General features: G+C 53.7%; 2 protein-coding genes across 6 annotated transcripts in view; one reads left to right on the top strand and one right to left on the bottom strand.

Annotated features, from left to right (window-relative positions):
- Nucleotides 1–11,648, top strand: part of CC2D1A (coiled-coil and C2 domain containing 1A) — an 18,985-nt gene extending 7,337 nt beyond the window's left edge. For 2 of the 5 annotated variants that reach the window (XM_023518071.1, XM_023518074.1), the window contains exons 7-29: nucleotides 760–884; nucleotides 1,207–1,279; nucleotides 1,451–1,522; nucleotides 1,612–1,742; nucleotides 1,821–1,893; nucleotides 3,240–3,373; nucleotides 3,533–3,644; nucleotides 3,725–3,897; nucleotides 5,493–5,615; nucleotides 5,705–5,763; nucleotides 5,850–5,966; nucleotides 8,474–8,547; nucleotides 8,624–8,682; nucleotides 8,806–8,857; nucleotides 8,949–9,048; nucleotides 9,139–9,229; nucleotides 9,513–9,650; nucleotides 9,738–9,802; nucleotides 10,368–10,431; nucleotides 10,529–10,655; nucleotides 10,848–10,924; nucleotides 11,011–11,058; nucleotides 11,140–11,648. In XM_023518071.1, coding sequence (XP_023373839.1) covers nucleotides 760–884; nucleotides 1,207–1,279; nucleotides 1,451–1,522; nucleotides 1,612–1,742; nucleotides 1,821–1,893; nucleotides 3,240–3,373; nucleotides 3,533–3,644; nucleotides 3,725–3,897; nucleotides 5,493–5,615; nucleotides 5,705–5,763; nucleotides 5,850–5,966; nucleotides 8,474–8,547; nucleotides 8,624–8,682; nucleotides 8,806–8,857; nucleotides 8,949–9,048; nucleotides 9,139–9,229; nucleotides 9,513–9,650; nucleotides 9,738–9,802; nucleotides 10,368–10,431; nucleotides 10,529–10,655; nucleotides 10,848–10,924; nucleotides 11,011–11,058; nucleotides 11,140–11,160 — 2,108 coding nt within the window. In that variant the 3' untranslated portion in view covers nucleotides 11,161–11,648. The remainder of the gene's footprint in view (nucleotides 1–759; nucleotides 885–1,206; nucleotides 1,280–1,450; nucleotides 1,523–1,611; nucleotides 1,743–1,820; nucleotides 1,894–3,239; nucleotides 3,374–3,532; nucleotides 3,645–3,724; nucleotides 3,898–5,492; nucleotides 5,616–5,704; nucleotides 5,764–5,849; nucleotides 5,967–8,473; nucleotides 8,548–8,623; nucleotides 8,683–8,805; nucleotides 8,858–8,948; nucleotides 9,049–9,138; nucleotides 9,230–9,512; nucleotides 9,651–9,737; nucleotides 9,803–10,367; nucleotides 10,432–10,528; nucleotides 10,656–10,847; nucleotides 10,925–11,010; nucleotides 11,059–11,139) is intronic. The other 3 variants (XM_023518072.1, XM_023518073.1, XM_012810247.2) reach the window with 3 other exon arrangements.
- A 632-nt stretch (nucleotides 11,649–12,280) lies between these two features.
- The window catches only part of PODNL1 (podocan like 1), an 8,210-nt gene continuing 1,880 nt past the window's right edge, over nucleotides 12,281–18,610 (bottom strand). The window contains exons 2-10 of the mRNA XM_012810124.2: nucleotides 17,087–17,308; nucleotides 16,451–16,544; nucleotides 16,109–16,173; nucleotides 15,909–16,018; nucleotides 15,082–15,238; nucleotides 14,688–14,803; nucleotides 13,623–14,280; nucleotides 12,594–12,742; nucleotides 12,281–12,431 (exon numbers count right to left, since the gene is read on the bottom strand). Coding sequence (XP_012665578.2) covers nucleotides 12,281–12,431; nucleotides 12,594–12,742; nucleotides 13,623–14,280; nucleotides 14,688–14,803; nucleotides 15,082–15,238; nucleotides 15,909–16,018; nucleotides 16,109–16,173; nucleotides 16,451–16,544; nucleotides 17,087–17,308 — 1,722 coding nt within the window. The remainder of the gene's footprint in view (nucleotides 12,432–12,593; nucleotides 12,743–13,622; nucleotides 14,281–14,687; nucleotides 14,804–15,081; nucleotides 15,239–15,908; nucleotides 16,019–16,108; nucleotides 16,174–16,450; nucleotides 16,545–17,086; nucleotides 17,309–18,610) is intronic.

The following is an 18,610-nucleotide window of genomic DNA, read 5'->3' as shown; positions in this document are numbered from 1 at the left end:
CCCAGGGGGACAGCTTGAGGCTCGGTCTCAACAAAAAAAAAAAAAAAAAAAAAGATCAATCTGAGCAGCAGTAAGACCCCATCCCTACTAAAAATAGCAAAAATTAACCAAGCATGGTGGCACTTGCCTGTAGTTTCAGCTACTCAGAAGGCTGATGCTTTATGAACCCAGGAGTTTGAGGTTATAGTAAGCTATGATGATACCACTGCACTCTAGCTAGGGGGACAGTGTAAGACTCTGTCTCAAAAAAAAAAAGTAATGAGTGTTGGTGAGTTTTAAGTCACTGTAATAGTTAAAAGGCATTAATACCATTTAAATGTGTGATGTGACAGTTTTCTTTTTCAATTTGTCAATATTTGCAAGACACTGGTAATAAAATCTTAGCCACTTTTTAAATGTAAGATGAAAACTGATAGATACTAAATTAAAAATGTAGATAGGCACATAAATAGTTTTTCAAAATTCTCTTGGGGGCAAAATAGCTAGGGCTCTAGAGCTTGCCAGGCCTAGGGTTGGAGGGGAGTCCTCACTATGCCATCTTTAAGCTGTGTGACTTTGGAGAGGCAACAACCCCTCTCTGAGCATCAGTTTTCCCATCTATAAAATGGGCCCAATCCTGGTCTTTGTTGCAAGATGTAGACACCACTTTCTTTCTTTCTGTTTTTTTTTTTTGAAAGTTGCAAGATGTAGATAGAAATGTTTTGTGTGGTGAACTTGTCCAGGCTCCAGATCCTTCCTGTGTGCTGTTCCCCCTTCCAGGTCCCTGTAGCCCCAGCCCTCTGACCCAGTTGCAGACCCGCCAGCGGGAGTATAAGCTGGCTGCCCTCCAAGCCAAGCAGCAGGGAGATTCCGCCACTGCTACCAGATACTTCCGTGTGGCCAAGGTGCATCAAAACTGACGGGTGCAGAAAGAAAGAGCAAGATGCTTCCAACATTGCATGGTGGCAAACAAGATAGGCTTCTGAGTCAGGCAGACCCAAATTTGAATCTTAGCTTCGTCACTCCCTAGCTATAGTTTGCTATGCCTCTTACAGCTTCAGTTTCCCCTTCTGTGAAATGGGTCTGAGTATCAGAAGAGGATTAAGCAAGAAGATACAAAAGAAGGGACAGAGCTAGGAGTTTTCTGTGGTGTGGGAGGGCATGGGGGTACCCTATAGGGTCCTGGCCCCCAACTTCAACCTCCCACCCTAATCTTCCTTCTCCCAGAGCTTTGATGCCATCTTGGAGTCTCTGAGCCGGGGGGAGCCCGTGGACCTGTCTCACCTGCCCCCTCCACTTGGTGAGGACCCCATCCTGCCCATCTTCCAAGATGGTTTGAGGCATCCATTAAGTTCTCCCTTGATGCTGTTACCCCCATTGGTCAGCCTTAGAGACCTCCTGAGGCCAGACCAGTCTGGGGTAGGTGTGGGTAAAGAAAGCCCCTCAATGGACTGGACCTCTCTGTCCCCAGACCAGCTGCCCTCAGACCCACCATCACCAATACCACAGCCTCTGACTCCTGCCACAGCACCCTCCATGCCAGGTAGGCTCCTGGGACCCTCTGGGTGGGCAGGCTGGGGCCAGGCAGTCTTCCTTTCCTCAACTATTAACCCTGCCCCTAATCTGGTCCAGATGTCCCCCTACCCCCAAGGACCCTACTGGAGGCGCTAGAGCAGCGGATGGAGCGTTACCATGTGGCCTCAGCCCAGGCCAAGAGCAAGGGGGACCAGCGGAAGGCTCGCATGCATGAGCGCATCATCAAGGTGCAAGGAGGCTGGGTGGCAAATGGGCAGCCCCCAAAGACCTTCTCCAGGTAGCCCTAACACATGTGTCCCCTGCAGCAATATCAAGATGCCATCCGAGCCCACAAGGCTGGCCGAGCCGTGGATGTGGCTGAGCTGCCTGTGCCCCCAGGTAGGCCCTGCTCCTGGCTCCTACTCTTCCTGCCTCTGAACCTTTGCAGATGCTGTTCCTTCTGATGGGATAGGCACAGGGAGCTCGTTGCTACATATTCAAGAATTCTGCAAATTTCTTAAGCAATTGGTAACTTGACATTGATCGTGACAGGAGTGTTTGCATCATGGGAATTGGCAAACACAAAAACTCGGGATGTTTTTGAGAACTTATTTACTAGACCACCACTGTCCTTTTCTTTTTTATTTAACTAATTTCTCCCTAGTTTGCAGATTTCCGCTTTGCAGATACTTGCTTAGCTTTCTATTAGCACCCCCAGTGGTCAGAGGCCACCTCTGAGTTCTCAGAGGTGCTGCCTGTGCAGCCTCCATGGGATCAATTATCTCTTTGCATCTTGGTCCTCTGGGACCCCTCTAGGCCCACTGCCCAGCATAGCCCCTCACATAGAGGATACCCGTCTTTTTTTGTTGAAGTCCAATTAAGGCCTGGGGTCCAGCAAGAGAAGCCAAGAGATAAGAGGGAGGTTGGGAATGGTCTAGTATCTAAACAGGACCACCAGCAGCTCCATTTGGGGGTTCAAAGTAGATTTAAAGGCCTAAGACAGCTAGGCATGGTGGCTTGCCCTGTAATTCCAGCACTTTGGGCAGCTGAGGCAGTAAGATGGCTTGAGGCCAGGAGTTTGAGACCAGCCTGAGTAGTATAGTGAGACCCCATCTCTACTAAAATTAGAAAAATTAGCCAAGTTTGCTGGCACATGCCTTTAATCCCAGTTACTTGGGAAGCTGAGGTGGTAGGATAGGCTTGAGCTCAGGAATTTGAAGTTGCTGTGAACTACGATGACACCACTACACTCTGGTCTGGGCAGCAGATCAGGCAGAGATCCTACAGGCTGCTCTGCGAGCCAAGCAGAGTGAGACCTGATCTCAAAAAACTAAAAAAATGACCAGGTATGGCGTGGTGGCTCAAACCTTAATCCTAGCACTCTGGGAGGCCAAGGCAGGTGAATTTCCTGAGCTCACGGGTTTGAGACCAGCCTGAGGCAGAACAAGACCTCGTCTCTTAAAAAAAAATAGCCGAGCACTGTGGCAGATGCCTATAGTCCCAGCTACTTGGGAGACTGAGGCAAGAGAATCACTTGAGCACAAGAGTTTGAGGTTGCTATGATGCTGTGAGCTATGATGCCACAAAACTCTACCAAGGGTGACAAAGTGAGACTCTGTCTCCAAGAAAAAAAAAAAAACCTAAAAAATTAAAGCCCAAGACTCCAAAGATGGGGAGGAACACGCATGTCTGCCATGATGGCATGAGGGCTCTCCTCCCTGACTGGGCCCTAACTGGCTGTCCAGGCTTTCCCCCCATCCAGGGCCTGGAGGCCACTGAGTCTGTCCAGCAGAGCCTAGTGGGTGTCCTAGAGACTGCCATGAAGCTGGCCAATCAGGATGAAGGCCCAGAGGATGAAGAGGATGAGGTGCCTAAGAAGGTATGAGGATATTGCATTGAGGCAGGGGATAGCACCCAAGCTAAGTTCAGGTGATCCATTAAGGTGGCCATTGCTATCAGTGTTAGGCCCTTACCCTTGAGGTGTGGACTGCTCACAGGTGCTAGGAAATCTCTGATGTCTTCTCTGTTCTGTCATCAGCAGAACAGCCCTGTGACTCCCACAGTCCAGCCCAAGGCCCCACCCTCAAGGGCTCCCCAGTCAGGACCAGCCTCCGCAGCCAAAGCAGCCCCTAAAGGCACATCCACCAGAGGTAGGTGCACCCCTCTATACCCTGGCTACCTGTTACCTGACCAAGGGCTGGCAGCACCCACAGAGGTTATCTGTCCACAGCCCAACAGCAGCTGGCTTTCCTGGAGGGCCGGAAGAAGCAGCTCCTACAGGCTGCACTGCGAGCCAAGCAGAAAAATGATGTGGAGGGCGCCAAGATGCACCTGCGCCAGGCCAAGGGACTAGAGCCCATGCTGGAGGCCTCACGCAATGGGCTGCCTGTGGACATCACCAAGGTGAACCTCCCAGGTCTCTCCAGGAATTGCCTAGGCACCCACCAGTGAGGCTCCAGTTGAGCCCTTTAGCAGCTATATGACCTAGAATGTATTAATCAGGGTCCAGGCTAAGCTGCTATAACAAATAGGACCCTGTAAGCCAGAAGTGAGACGGACATTTAACATTTCTTGCCTGTAGCACCCAGTACAGTCTGGGCTCTGCAACAGATCTTTTAAGGTCCAGCTTCTTTCCCTCTTCTTGTTCTGTTACACCCTAGAGGGTCATCCTTATCAACGTGACCTAAATGTATCTTGTCCAGCCTTGTGAGAAGGGAGAGAAGAAAGGCAGAGCTAGTGGTTTCCTTCAAAGGAAATGATATCACTTACTTGTCTGTCATTGGCCAGAATAGTCACATGGCCACACCTAGCTACAAAGGAGCCTGGGACATGTAGTTTCTTGCTGGGCTGCCCTGTGCCTGGCTAGAATGCCATTATTAGGGAAGGAGAAGGAATCAAATTTGGAGAGACATTTAACGTTCTGCCACTTTGGGTAGGACCACTTACTTTTCTCTGAACATCATTTTCCTCCTTGAGGAAGTGGGGACAATGGCCCCCATCTCCAAGAAAAACAGTCATGAGAGGCTGTGCACAGTGGCTCATGCTTGTAATCCCAGCACTTTGGGAGGCCGAGGTGCAAGGATCGCTTGAGGCCAGGAGTTTGAGGTTACAGTGAGCTACGATCATACCACTGCACTCTAGCCTAGGTGAGCAAGAGAGAGAGACTCTGTCACTAAATAAAGCAAAACAAAACAGCTGTGATATCTCATGCCATGGAGCAACATCCTCAATAGGAAATATTTAAGGAGTATACTCTGTATTCCCTGTGCCTTGAATAAAACGTACAAATCCCTACCCTTATGGAGCAGACATCCTAGTTGGGAGACTGCAGGACAAATAAATAAAGCCCTTTATCATGACCCACAGGCCCTGAATGATCTAACCCATCACCTCCCTTCCCTGGCCTCCTCTACTTGCTCTCACTCACTCTCCATCTGTCTGGGGTCCTCATCCAGGCACAGTCCAACCCCAGGGCCTTTACACATGCAGTTCTTGCTGCCTATATGCTCTTACCTCAGATACCTGCATGGCTCACTTGCTCCCCTTGTTAGGTCTCTGCTCAAACGTCCACTGTCTTTGGGGGACTTTCTTTGACTGCCTGTCTCAAATTCTCTCCCTTTAACCTGGAACTTTCTGTTCCTCCTCCCAACTGTACTTTTCCTGTAGCTTTTATCATCTTCTATTCAGGTGATTTACTTATTTCTTTTGAAAATCTCCGATTTTGTCCAAGAGAATGTTAGCCCCCACAATAGTATGGGGTTTTGGTCTTTCTTGTTCACTGCTGTATCCCCAGCCCCAGAACAGGATCTGGGGCATAATAGAGGCTCTATACACAATATCTTAAATGACTGAAGGATGATCTCATGATGTTGGATGGTGGAGGGACCAAGAACAGGGAGAAAGGGATATGGAACCATGGTCAGGGAAGGCCTCCCTAAGGAGGAGTGACGTTTTTATAGGTCCCCAGGTAGGTCCTACCCACAAGCCTCATCCCCCAGGTGCCACCTGCTCCTGTCAACAAGGATGACTTTGCTCTGGTCCAGCGGCCTGGCCCAGGTCTGACTCAGGATGCCGCCCGGCGCTATGGTGAACTCACCAAGCTGTTAAGGCAGCAGCATGAGGTAAGTGGGCTACCAACCTGAGGCAGCCAGCTCTGCCTCTGGGGGAAGGACCCTCCCTCTTCTTCCCTCACTGCCTTCTCTTCCTTCAGATGTGCCTGAACTACTCTAACCAATTCACCCACCTAGGCAACATTGTTGAAACTAGCAAGTAAGTGCCCCCACTCCCACTAGATATCTTCACCCCCTAGCCTACCGCTGTGGCTGGGCATGTGAGCAGGACCCTTTCACTGGCAGGTTTGAGAAGCTGGCAGAGGACTGTAAGCGAAGCATGGAGACCCTAAAGCAAGCCTTCGCCCGGGGTCTACCCACACCTGCAGCCCGCTTTGAGCAGAGGACCTTCAGTGTCATTAAGTAAGACCCTGATGGCCTCTGGCCAAGACACCCCTTTGGGACGGGGTTTGTACTCCCTGGAAGCCGACACTAGACTTGCCGCTGGAACAAAGTTTGGGTGGTTGGTGGGAGAACAGAACATGCAAAGGCCCTGGGCCAGGCCTAAGGTACAAGTGGAAGATAGCAAAGGAGGCAGCAACAGTGACACATTTGAGGACAATCAGTGACTACAAAGATGTATATTGTCCCAGAGGGTTGGATGAGCCTGTGAGAGCTCAGAGACATGTTATAATTTTGGTGGTGGTTGGTTTTTCTATGCCCTGAGGAGTGGACATCATTCTCTCACTTTCTAGATGAGGTTGGGTGCAACTGCACCAGGGATAACCCACACCCCTTACCCCAATTCTTCCATGTCCATGCATCCTGGCTCCCTGTCACTGTATCTCTGCCTGCTGTCCCTGCTTTGCCTAGTTCCTACCACATGGAGAACCCTTTATGTCCCTCATATACACCAAATGCATTCCTAGCCAGAGCCTTTGCACTGGCAGTTTCCTCTGCCCAGACCCTATTCCCCACACCCCACGTGGCAGCTGTTTCTTGACATTCAGAGCTCCCTATGATATTACGATGTTCCCTGACCACCCTGTCTGTTCCCTGACCAGCCCCTCCGAGCACGCTCTGTTCTCTCCCCTATTTGAATTCTCTGGAAAATTGCTCTATTTGTTTCTCTTATATCTGTATCATCTACCCATTTAGATTAAGCACAGGGACATGGGCTTTCTTATTTACTTTTATATCCCCAACAGCAAGGGTATTGGCTGGCACATAGTAGATGCTTAAAAAGTACTGTTAAATGAAAAGAAGTTCCCTCAGCAGCAAGGGCACTGTCTGGTGCTTAGTACGGCTTAAGAAATATCAAGTGGGCTCGGCACCTATAGCTCAGTGGCTAGGGTGCCAGCCACATACACTGGTGCTGGTGAGTTCAAACCTGGCCTGAGCCGGCCAAACAACAATGACAACTGCAACTGCCTGTAGTCCTAGCTACTTGGGAGGCTGAGGCAAGTGAATCGCTTAAGCCCAAGAATTTGAGGTTGCTGTGAGCTGTGACACCATGACACTCTACTAAAGACAATATAGTAAGACTCTGTCTCAAAAAAAAAAAAAAAATTCAAGTGAAGGCCAGGCATGGTGGCTCACACCTGTAATCTTAGCATTGAGGAAGCCTGAAGTGAGAGGATTGCCTGAGCTTAGTAGTTTGAGACCAGCCTGAGCAAGAGTGAGACCCTGTTTCTACTAAAAATTAGCCAGGCATGGTAGTGGTGCCTGTAGTCCCAGTGACTTGGGAGTCTGAGGCAAGAAGGTCACTTGAACCCAGGAGTTTAAGGTTACTGTGAGCTAGGCTAACACCATAGCACTCTAGCCTGCACAAAAGAGTGAGACTATGGCTAAAAAAAAAGAAATAGCAAATGAAGTGATGGTCTCCCAGCAGCTAGCTAGCACTTGTACCAGAAATACTGTCAGAAAAGTTCCCCAGCAAAAAGGCCACTGGCTGGTGCTGAGTAGAACTCAAGAAATACTACATAAAGGGAAGGTTCCCCAGCAGCCTGGATACTGGCTGGAGTATAGTAGGTACTCAAGAAATTAAGCAAAAAGGCTGGGCGTGGTGGCTCATGCTTGTAATTTTAGCATTCTGGGAGGCCAAGGTAGGTGGATTGCTTGAGCTCATGAGTTCGAGACCAGCCTGAGCAAAAAGCAAGACCCTGTCTGTACTAAAAATGGAAAAACTGAGACAAGAGGATCACTTGAGCCCAAGTTGGAGCTATGAGCTGTGAGCTATGACATAGCTCTTTACTCTGGGCAACAGCTTGAGACTGTCTCAGGGAAAAGAAAAAGAAATTAAGCAAAGGGATGGTCCCCCAGCAGCTAGGATGCTGGCCAGCACACAGTAGGTGCTCAAGAAATATTGTTAAATGAAGGGAAGGTACCCTAGCAGCAAGGCCACTAACTGGTGCATAGTAGTTACCAAATAAATTATGTGCAGACTGAAAAAAGGACCCATAAGTTAGCCAATGGCAGACAGAGCTCCAGTCTATCTGATTCTAAAACTCAAGCCCAGGCTTGGTGCCTATAGCTCAGTGGCTAGGGTACCGGCCACATACACCAAGGCTGGCAGGTTTGAACTCGGACGGGGCTTGCTAAACAATGACAACTACAACAAAAAAATAGCCAGGTGTTGTGGCGGGCGCCTGTAGTCCCAGCTACTTAGGAGGCTCAGGCAAGGGAATCACTTAAGCCCAAGAGTTTGAGGTTGCCATGAGCTGTGATGCCATGGCCCTCTACTGAGGGCGAGCGACATAGTGAGACTCTATCTCTAAATAAATAAATAAATAATAAAACTTGAGCCCAGACGTTGAGACATTTTCAAAGATGAGAGTGGAATCTGTCCCCTGCCCCAACTGAGGAAAGAGAAGACAGGAGGGCAGTGAGGCTGAGGTGTCTGTTTCCCTGCCCACTTGCATGCACGGAAGGATCTTCTCTGACCTCAGCAGCAACGACATGCTTCTATTCATCGGGAAGGGCATCAACTTGCCCACACCCCCAGGTGAGGGGGCTGTAGCCTGGGGTCAGGGTCATGGGGACTGCCTCTCTGCCCAGCTCTGACCCTCTTTTGCCAACAGGGCTGTCCCCTGGTGACCTGGATGTCTTTGTTCGGTTCGACTTCCCCTATCCCAATGTGGTATGTAGGGGAACTGGGGAGGGGAGGGCTTAAGCCCCAATGGGCTAAGAGGTGAATCAGATTAAGGGGGTCCAAGGTCAGGCCCCAAGCTCCTAAGATTTCTTGACTGCTCTCTGGTCACAGGAGGAAGCTCAGAAAGATAAGACAAGTGTGATCAAGAACACAGACTCCCCTGGTGAGCCCCCCCCACCTCCTGCAGAATAAACATGAGACCATGGTCCAATACCACCCCACTTCCTCTTGTCTCACGCTCCTTCCCCTGGCAGAGTTCAAGGAACAGTTTAAACTCTGCATCAACCGCAGCCACCGTGGTTTCCGAAGGGCCATCCAGTCCAAAGGCATCAAATTTGAAGTGGTCCACAAAGGGTGAGCTAGGGCCACGGGCATTGGGTGGGCTCCAAGAAGGGGGTGCTGTCTTGGACAACCATCCTGTCCCCTCTACACACACATACACAGGGGGCTGTTCAAGACTGACCGGGTGCTGGGGATAGCACAGCTGAAGCTGGATGCCCTGGAGACAGCGTGTGAGGTCCGAGAGATCCTTGAGGTACGAGGTAGACATTCATTATATGCTCTGTGTTAACATTATTCAAGCACTACCTGCTACAAGGCCTCTCTGCTGACCCAGCCCCTCCTTTTGGAGTCCCAGGTATCCCTACTGCCCAGCCCTAAATACCCCAGCACCATGCTCCATTAGGATCAATTGGTGTCTCAGCCATATCCATGGATTTATATTTTAGAAATCACCTTGGTTCTCCCTGGTGCTGTCCCAGGGCCTGCAGCCATCTCTTGCTTCTTCCCACATGTAGCATCTTCTTACCCCTACCCAGGTCCTTGATGGTCGCCGGCCCACAGGGGGGCGACTGGAGGTGATGGTCCGGATTCGAGAGCCACTGACAGCCCAGCAGTTGGAGACAACGACTGAGAGGTGGCTGGTCATCGACCCTGTGCCAACCACTGTGCCCACAGTGAGACCACTGCCCACCAGCAGCCCCAGGGAGGGAGGGTTGGTTCAGGGGGCCCAGGACTCATAGGATGTGTTTTCTCCTCTGAAGCAGGTTGCTGGACCCAAAGGGAAAGCCCCTCCTGTGCCTGCCCCTACAAGGGATCCAGGGAACAGGTAGATGGCTGAGCCAGGCCACACTGGAGGGAAGCCACTCTTCACCTGTCAGCCTTTCCTGGACAGTTTCCCATCAAGCACAGATTGGACCATGTCCCTCCCCTGCTTCAAAACCTTTCCTGGCATCCCTTCTCCTGGAGGATCCAGTTTAAATTCCTTGGGTTGATCTTCAAGACCTTTTGTGATTGACCATTGTCAATATATCCACCTTTCTCACTCCCTACTCCTTCCCTCTTGTCAGTCATAGCCACACATAGTTTTCTCTGGCCTCTGGGCTTCTGTGTTCTACTCTCCTGAGTGCCCATCTCCATCCTTGCTTCCTGTTCCTCTCACCAATTCTGACTCCTTCTTTGGGTCCCAACTTGGGTGTCCTCTCCTCCAGGAAATCCTCCCTGACCACTAGGCATCAGAGTTGCCTGGGTGTATAGCCATCATCTCCACTAGGTTATGGGCTCCATAATACCACTTGTCTGCCACTGTACCCCTCTGCCCAGCGTGTCTGTTGAATTAACAGGGTTGGGCAGGGAGAATCCCTATAGCCTCTCATTCTTCCTCCACCCCTTAGATCAGCCCGGCCTCTGCATAGCCTCAGCGTGCTGGCTTTTGATCAAGAGCGTCTGGAGCGGAAAGTGAGTGCCCACCTTGCTGGGCCCAGTGGGGCAGTATTGAGAGTGGGGGGTCTGCAGGCCCAGTCAGGATTATAGCAGGCTCCTTTGTGTCCTTCAGATCCTGGCCCTCAGGCAGGCACGGCGACCAGTGCCCCCGGATGTAGCCCAGCAGTACCAGGACATCATGCAGCGCCTCCAGTGGCAGAGGGCACAGCTGGAGCAGGGAGGAGTGGGCATCCGGAGGGGTAGGGGCTTGGGCATGGACATCTGGTAAGGGAGGGACTCAGGATGGACATCTGGAGGGGGACGGGCCCAGAATGGCTATCTAGGGTGGAGGGTCTCAGGATAGGTATCTGGCAGGGAAGGGGTGTGGGAATGGGCATGGTGAGGGAGGGACAGGTGGCAGAGCCCTACCCCGTCCCCTGCCTCCCCCTTAGAGTATACAGCCCAGCTGGAGCGTCAGCTGCAGTTCTACACAGAGGCTGCCCGGCGCCTGGGCAATGATGGCAGCAGGGTGAGCTGGGCATGGTCCAGGTGGGCACTGGGTCACCACAGGATGGGACTAAAGGGATTGCCCATTGACTGCCTGCCGCCCTGCAGGAAGCTGCAAAGGAGGCACTCTACAGGCGGAATCTGGTGGAGAGCGAGGTGAGCAACTCTGGGGATAGGGGTGGGGGAGTCACTGTGGCTGGTCATGGCCAGCCCTGACCTCTGTGACCTGTCCCCCAGCTGCAGAGACTTCGCAGATGAGAGGCCAATGGAGCAGGCAGTCCACCAAGAGCGGGTAGCAGGCCCACAGCCCTGGTGCAGGGAAGAGCTGACATGGCCACCCACAAGACAAGTAGACAATCAGCGGACAATCAGTTCTGGACTTGTCCTCCAGCCCAGCCAGAGCCTCCCTAGCTGGAGGCGCTGGGGACAATGCTGGTCAGCCAGCATGTGCCCCTCACTTAGGCCTGGCTGGGTGGGCCCAGGAGAGTCCTGTTTGCACAGCCCAGGAGTGTCTGGCCTCTAGCCTGCCCTAGAGAGGGGAGGGCAGTTGAGACCAAGCCCCAAGGGCCCCTGCAAGCACTTTATTTCTGTCCCTTCCCAGCCTTAACCCTGAAGCCCTCCTATACCCCAAAGAAGCCGCTGAAGCTGGCCAAGCCCTGCTAGCTCCACAGAGGGTCATCCAGGCCCTGCTGGCCCCCCACCCACCCAGGGCCAACACATGGAGTAAACAGCCAGGGCCACACTCAGCTCTGTCTTGTCTTTGTTTCTTGGCTCTAGCCCTAGTGCCAGACTGGGTCTCTACTCCCTACTCAGTTTCCCTAGAGGTGAGTGAGTAGGCGCCTGTCAGAGATGCAGGCTGGGGTGGAGCAATGTGCTTGTGGAGGGTGCATTCTACTTGAAGATCTGTACATCTGTTGCTCTGTGTTTCTTGAGGTGGCCTTGGGTGTTTCTGGGTTTACATGTGGCTGGGTCATGCATGGTGTTGCTTGGTGTGTCTCAGGACCTCAAAGCCAGCCCTGTTGCTTACTGGTCCAGGGCCTTGGACCTGGTATCCCAGAGCCTCAGTTTCCCAAGCTGGACTCAGGGAGGGTAACAGCCCCTACTGCAAGGTTGTATGGAGGAGTCAGTGGGCAGCCCCTCAAATGGTGCCTGCTGCGGGGTGAACAAAATGTTAGGCTTTATTGTCACCATCATCCTCTGCATGGGGGGGGGGGATGTCCCACAGGGCCATTGTTGTCTGTGCACCATGCCCTGGCACCACCTGGCAGAGCAAGCCCAGTCCTTGAGGACTAGGAGAGCCCCAACTGGGTGGATCTCCTTAGTCCATGACCCAGCAGAGCCCCAGGAGTCAGGGCTGCTCTCCTGGGCCCCTCCAGGCTCAGGAACCTCCTGCCTGTGGCCCACTTTGGGTGGTGGGTGGCAGCTGGACCAGGACTTGCCCCAGGTTACCTGCCGTGTCCACTACACGCAGGTATGGGAGGCCCAGGAAAGCCTCGGCAGCGATGCTTGTCATATGAAGCCTGTTGGCCCTGGACAGAGAGGCAGTCATGAGGGCAGGTGGCAAGGGTTGGCTGCCACCATCCTGAAGGTTGTGTCATCCAAGCCATTGTCTGTCAGCTGGTTGTGTTGAAAGTAGAGCTGCCTGGGCCCTCCCCTGCCCACCTTGATCTGCCCAGCCACCACTGGGGCACCTGAGGAAGAGGGCACACAGGCGGGGTGTGCTGAGGAAGGCCTCGGGTCCCACGTGGCTGATGCGGTTGCCCTCCAGGTGCAACTCTTCCAGGGCCTCAGGCAGGTCCGGGGGCACGAAGGACAGCTCATTGTGGCTGAGATCCAGCACCTGGGCAGGGGGGCAGAGATAGCACTGTGGCAGCCCTAGGCCCTGGACTATTGGGTTCAGCCAGACCCCAGACCCTCTCCTCAAAGGCCCTCCGGGGGCAAGCCAAGCCATGTTTCAGGCACTGGGGCACAGATGGTTCTCTGCCTGATTCAATGAGTCACTCACAGTTTCTTCCACACCACACCCCTCATCACCTTCTAACACTCTATCGTTTCCTAATTATGACAGTCACTGATTGCCTAACTATGATATTTGGGGGGCGGGGTGGTAAGAGCTGTGTTTGGTACATAGCGGTTGTATCTCCACTGCCTAGAACAGTGTCTGGCACTCAGATGCTCTAGAACTGTTGTCCCCAAACTCTGGGCCATGGATGGTAGCCATCTGTATGGCCTGTTAGGAACTGGGGCATAGCAGGAGTTAAGCCACAGGCAAGGGAATTTACAGCCATGATGGGCATCACTCACATCACCACCTGAGCTCCCCTCCTCTCACCTCAGGCAGCATTAGATTCTCATAGGAGCGCTAGCCCACTGTAATTGTGCGTGCAAGAGGTCTAGGCCTCAGGTTCCCTATGAGAATTGAATGCTGTGTCCTGCAAGTATGTGGAAAAATCATCTTCCGTGAAACCAGTCCCTGATGCCAAAAGGGTTAGGTACCACTGCTTTAGAACTCTGGAATTGGTGGTGCCAAAAGCAGCTACAAGCTGAGGTATTCCCTAGGGAGGTGGAGTAGGTGCTGAGAGAGGATCAGGTGTCAGGGACGGCACAGGCAAAGGCCTCTAGGCTGAGACCGTCTCAGTTATCCCAGGCCTGGCCCACAGTGGGAACAGGGCAGGCAGTGGAGGGGAGGGGACAGCATGCCTAACCAACCTGCCTCTGACCTGGAGGGCCTGTAGCTCATGCCAAGTGCCAGGCCCAATGTCACCAACTCGGAGCCGGTTGTGCGCCAGGCTGAGCTCTCGCAGCTGATCCAGGCCGGCCAGTGGCTCAGGCTCAAGTGCACGCAGCTGGTTGCGCTGCAGCTGCAGGGCACACAGGCCAGTTGGGAGGCCTGCAGGCAGCCGGGTCAGCTGGTTGCCAGCCAGGTTGAGACTGCGGAGGCTGTGCAACCGGCGGAAGGCCCGGCGGTGTACACGGGCACTGGTCAGGAGGTTATAGGCCAGGTTGAGCTCTGCTAGGCCAGGCGTGGAGGCCAGGTCACGGGCACCCAGCACGGCCACGCGGTTGTGGGGCAGCACCAGGGCATGCAGGCGGCGGGGCAGCGCCATAGGCACACGCTCCAGCCCATTGCCATAAAGGTGCAGCGTGTGCAGGCCCCACAGTGGCCGCAGCGCCCCAGCTGGCAGCCCTGAGCTCCCCAGCTGGTTGTGCTGCAGCAGCAGATAAAGCAGGCCCCTCATCCCACGCAGCCGAGCTGCCTCTACCCGCCGGATGCAGTTTCGGCCCAGGTGCAGGACAGCCAGGGTCCGGGGCAGGCCAGCAGGTACAGTGGCCAGCTGGTTGTGGGACAGGTCCAGGTACTCAAGGCTATGCAGCTTGCTGCTGGGAGAGAGGATGAGCATTGAGCTGGATACCAGAATGTGGGGCCTGACAGATCTTGTAGAGGAGACTAGGGAGGAGCCCTCAGACAAATTTAGGTCGGAGATTTCAACTTGGGAGTGTTGAGAGACCTGGGTCAGAAGGAAATTTGGGGTGCTTAGGGCCAACAATAGCCTGAGAGGGAAGGTAACCAGAGAAAGTCCCGGGTCTAAGAGAAATATGTGTGGCATCTGTGACATCAGTAAGGAAACCTCAGGGCAAGACTATAGGGAACAAGCACACCTGCCTGAAATGCAGTAGGCACTTAGCAAATGAGGAGTTAGGAGCCACACAGGGGAGGGGAACAGAAGGTTGGGACCCCCCAAAACTATAAATAGTCAGGCCCTTTTGCCCCCACAACACTGCACCTGAAGGTTGTGGCATCCAGGCCATTGTCTGTCAGCTGGTTGTGTTGGAGGTAGAGCTCACGGAGTTGGGTCTGACGGCTCAGAGCTCCTTGGGGCACCTTGGAGATGAGATTGTTCTGGGAAAGGGAGAAGAGAATGAGACAGAAGGTCTGAGAGATAGAGGGCAGAGGGGAGCTGTAGAAAGTTCTTGAGGAAGGGAGTGGCAGGGAGCTGGCCTTGAGCAAGGCTGCTCAGCGAGTGTTTGCAGGCAACCCATGCCAGTGGAAGTGAATCAAAGAAAGGCCATTCTGACTGGTGGAATTCTGGGGGGCATTTGGAAAAATGGAAAGTGAGGGGTACCCACAGGAGCCAGAGCCCTGGTGAGGACAGGAGCAGGGAGATGAAGGAGGAGCACCTGCAGGTGGAGCCTCTCCAGTGAGGGTGGCAGGCTGGGTGGCAGGTAGCTGAACTGGTTGCTGGAGAGACTGAGGGTGACAACAGCCTCGGAGCCGTGGAAAGCATCGGGCGGGAGGCCAGCATTGCTCAGCTGGTTGTTATGGAGGTACACGGACCTGAGGGGGAACCAGGCTCCAGCCACGGACCTGCCCTTTGCCAGCCCACAACCCCCCACGCCCACCCCACACCCCAGCTTTAGCGTGTATGTGTAAGCATGTGTGTGTAATTACATGAGTGTAAGCCTGTGAATGTGCATTCAAGTGTGTGAGTGTGTGCCTGTGTGAGTCTGGGTGAGTGCATGTGCCTGTGTGCTCATGATTATGTGCAAATGTATGTACATGTGAGTGTGCTGGTCTGGGCAAGTGTGCACATGTACACATGGTTGCATGTAAGTGTGTATGTGTGTGAGTGTGTGGGTTGGGTGTGTGAATGTGTGCATGTGTATCTGTGTGTGTTAGTGCAAATGTATGTGCATATAAGTCTGAGTGTATAAGTGTATGTGAAGGTGGGTGTGCATGTGAATGTGAGTCTGTGGGTGAGTGTGTATATGAATGTGAGTGTGCATATCTGTGCCCCTATGTGCTCTCTCCACTTTAGTCTGTAGTGCTCTGGATCAGCATACTGGGCCCTGTCATCTCCCTCAGGCCCCAGAGTAGAACTCTGACCACTCACGCTGCCTCAGGGAAAAGTTTTTAATGTTCCTCCCTCAGTTCCCCAGAATGGGACAGTGACCCTCACATATCTGAGGCCAGAGAGCAAGCCGGGCCAAACTGGGCAAGGGACTACCTGAGTGCAGGCTTTTCTCCAAAGGTGAGGGGGAAGATCTCCATCACTTGATTGGCAGCCAGATCGGCAACACGGAGTGAGTGGGGCAGGAACTGGGGGGCCACGGAAAGCTGCAGAAGCACAACTCACAGCTGCTGGTCCTGGTGCACCCTGGACCCTCCCCTGGGCTGCTTTCTGGATGGGCTGGGCTGGGGGCTCACCTTGTTGTGGGCCACATAGATGTGCTGCAACTGGGTAAGGGACTCAAAGGCTTCATCAGGCAGGCCTAGGGGTGGGGGGCATGGAGGGAACCCCAAGCCTGGTCTTGCCACTGTGGGGGTATGGGGGTGGGCTTCCAGCTACCCCAGGGCCCTGGGCCAGTAATTGGCAGAGGTTCCCCCAGGCCCTCAGGTTCTCCCGCCCCTCCCCACTCCCTGCTCCAAAGCCACAGCAGCCCCCCTCCCAGGCCTGAGTTTCCATCCTGCTCAGCAAAGAACTGCCCAGAACTGCCACAGCAGCTGCCCGCAGCCCCCGGGTGGAGGAGAGAGCAGCCAGGACCTCACCCTCAGAGGAGATGAGGTTGTTGTGGAGGTTGAGAGTCTGTAGGCTGCTGAGGCGTGACAGTTCATTATAGGGGAGCTCCTGGAGCTGATTGTTCTGCATGATTGGGGAGAGGGCAGTCACATCCCTGACCCTGTAACCATTTGCACCAATTGACCCCAAGCCCTATTCTCAGCTCCCCATCAGCCCAGACAAGCCCAACCCCGACATCACCCACCCCACACAGTCCTGTAACTGCCAAGATATCAACCCCCCCAACACCCCACAATCAACACCAAATGCCCCATCACCCTGGCCTCAAATAATCCCATAACCACCAAGACCTTGGCCTCATCCCCTTCGTCATACATCTACCACACTCAAACACTCCCCTAACTACCAAGACTGACTATTCCATGCCCCCTAATCAACCCCAAACTCCCCATCACACAACCTTAAGTAATTCCATAACTTCCAGAATGCTGACCCCCACCCAGCACCCTCTAACCCTCAGCCCCTCCCACATCCAGTGTCTCTACCCTCAACCCTTGTCTCCAGCCACAGGCCAGGATACTGAAGCTATCCCTGGCCTCTGGGACTCACACCTCCACCCCACCTCTGTATTCCTCCTCCCTTTTCTTCCCTTCCTTGGGCCCTACCTGCAGGGAAAGGTGTTGGGCTGTCCTGGTGATGTTGTCTGGGAATACTCGAAGGTCCAAGCCATCACAGTCCACAGTGTCTGCCCGGGGGCAGGAGCAACGTGGGGGGCAGGCCCGGGGTGGGGGCTGTGAGCTCTCTCCCAGGTGGGGAAAGGCAGCATCCTCCATGCCAGGGGTGGCCTGGGGGCCCAGCCACAGCAGGAGCAGCAGCAGGCTTAGCTGCTGGGAGGGTAGGGAGAGGTCAGCGTGTCCCCAGGCCAGACACAGGGTCACCATAGGACTGGAGCATCCTCGCCTCTGGGGAGGGACTAGGTGGCAGGGCAGATGACAGGGCAAGCACAGACTGGGCAATAGCCAGTTGGCAGAGCCAGGAGTAGGGGTCAGGCAGACCCTACCCTCAAACCCTCCCCTGCTCTACCCTCAGACCCTTCCCTGCCCCACCTTACCATAACCAGCCCCAACTCTGCCTTTGCCTGAGCTGCAAACCAGGGCTCCCTAATGGAAACCAGGCAGTCACCTCCTGGAGCTTCTGCTGTGGCTGCTACCGCCCACCATCTCTCAGCCCAGGCCACCACTCCCCCCAGCGCGTGCAGACACACACACACACACACACAGAGCCTGTTTTTCCAGGGACTCAAGGGACACTGGGCCTCCCCCTTCTCCGCCCCAGGAAGGGCAGGCAGCCGGATGGGGTGGTGAGGACAGGCCAGCCCGTCCCCTCGATCCCCCCCTCCACCAGCAACCATCCCAGCTTTGCTTTTGTAACCTCAGCCAGCCTGGGCTGGGCCATGGGAATAAGGAATGTTTGGGGAAAAGCTGAGATTTGCCCTGTCTGGTATTTGGGCCAACCGCAGGAATATGGGTGTAGAAGGAGGCATGAGGGAGGCTTCAGGGAACAGGGGTGTCCCTGAGGAGGAGCTGGAGCTGGTGGTGAGAGGTCAAGGGAGGCCTGGGCTCAGCATGTCCACCCAGGCGCCAGCTTCGGGGTGCTCTTGACCATGTCTGCTGCCTGGGCTCCTCCTCCCTACTGCCACCTGGTCTCACTGACAGATAGACACCCCATTCCCCAAATGGTCCCACAGCAGCCAGAACAAAAATTACATGTATCCAGGCACTAACCTGGTGGTTAAGAGTGTGAGCTTGGTGCCAACCTGCCTGGGTTTAAACCTGAGCTCTGCCACCTCTCTGGGCCTCAGTTTCCCTCTCTTTAAAGTAAGGTTATGGTTGTCTGATGCCCAGTAGTGTTATAAGGATTAAATGAGATGGTGCAGATGAAGCCACCACATGAGAGTGGAGCATCTGCCAGGCGATGGTGGTGAGGAAGCCAGTCTCCAGCTAAGGTCAAATCCCCTTGTTCTACCACTTACCAAGGGGAGACTTCAGTTAAGTCCCATTCCTGCCCAAATCTCAGCTTTCCCACATGTAAAATGGGGATTACAGAGAACCCTTTCCCTCAGAGTGCTCTTGTGAAGCGAAAAGAGATTTTGGCTAGAACATGTTTTTTTTTTTTTTTTTTTTTTTTTA

This window comes from Otolemur garnettii, unplaced genomic scaffold, assembly GCF_000181295.1.
Source record: "Otolemur garnettii isolate 467f Iridium unplaced genomic scaffold, OtoGar3 scaffold00127, whole genome shotgun sequence".
NCBI lineage: Eukaryota > Metazoa > Chordata > Mammalia > Primates > Galagidae > Otolemur > Otolemur garnettii.
Note: the sequence above shows the minus strand (reverse complement) of the source record. Positions and strands in the feature narration are given on the sequence as shown.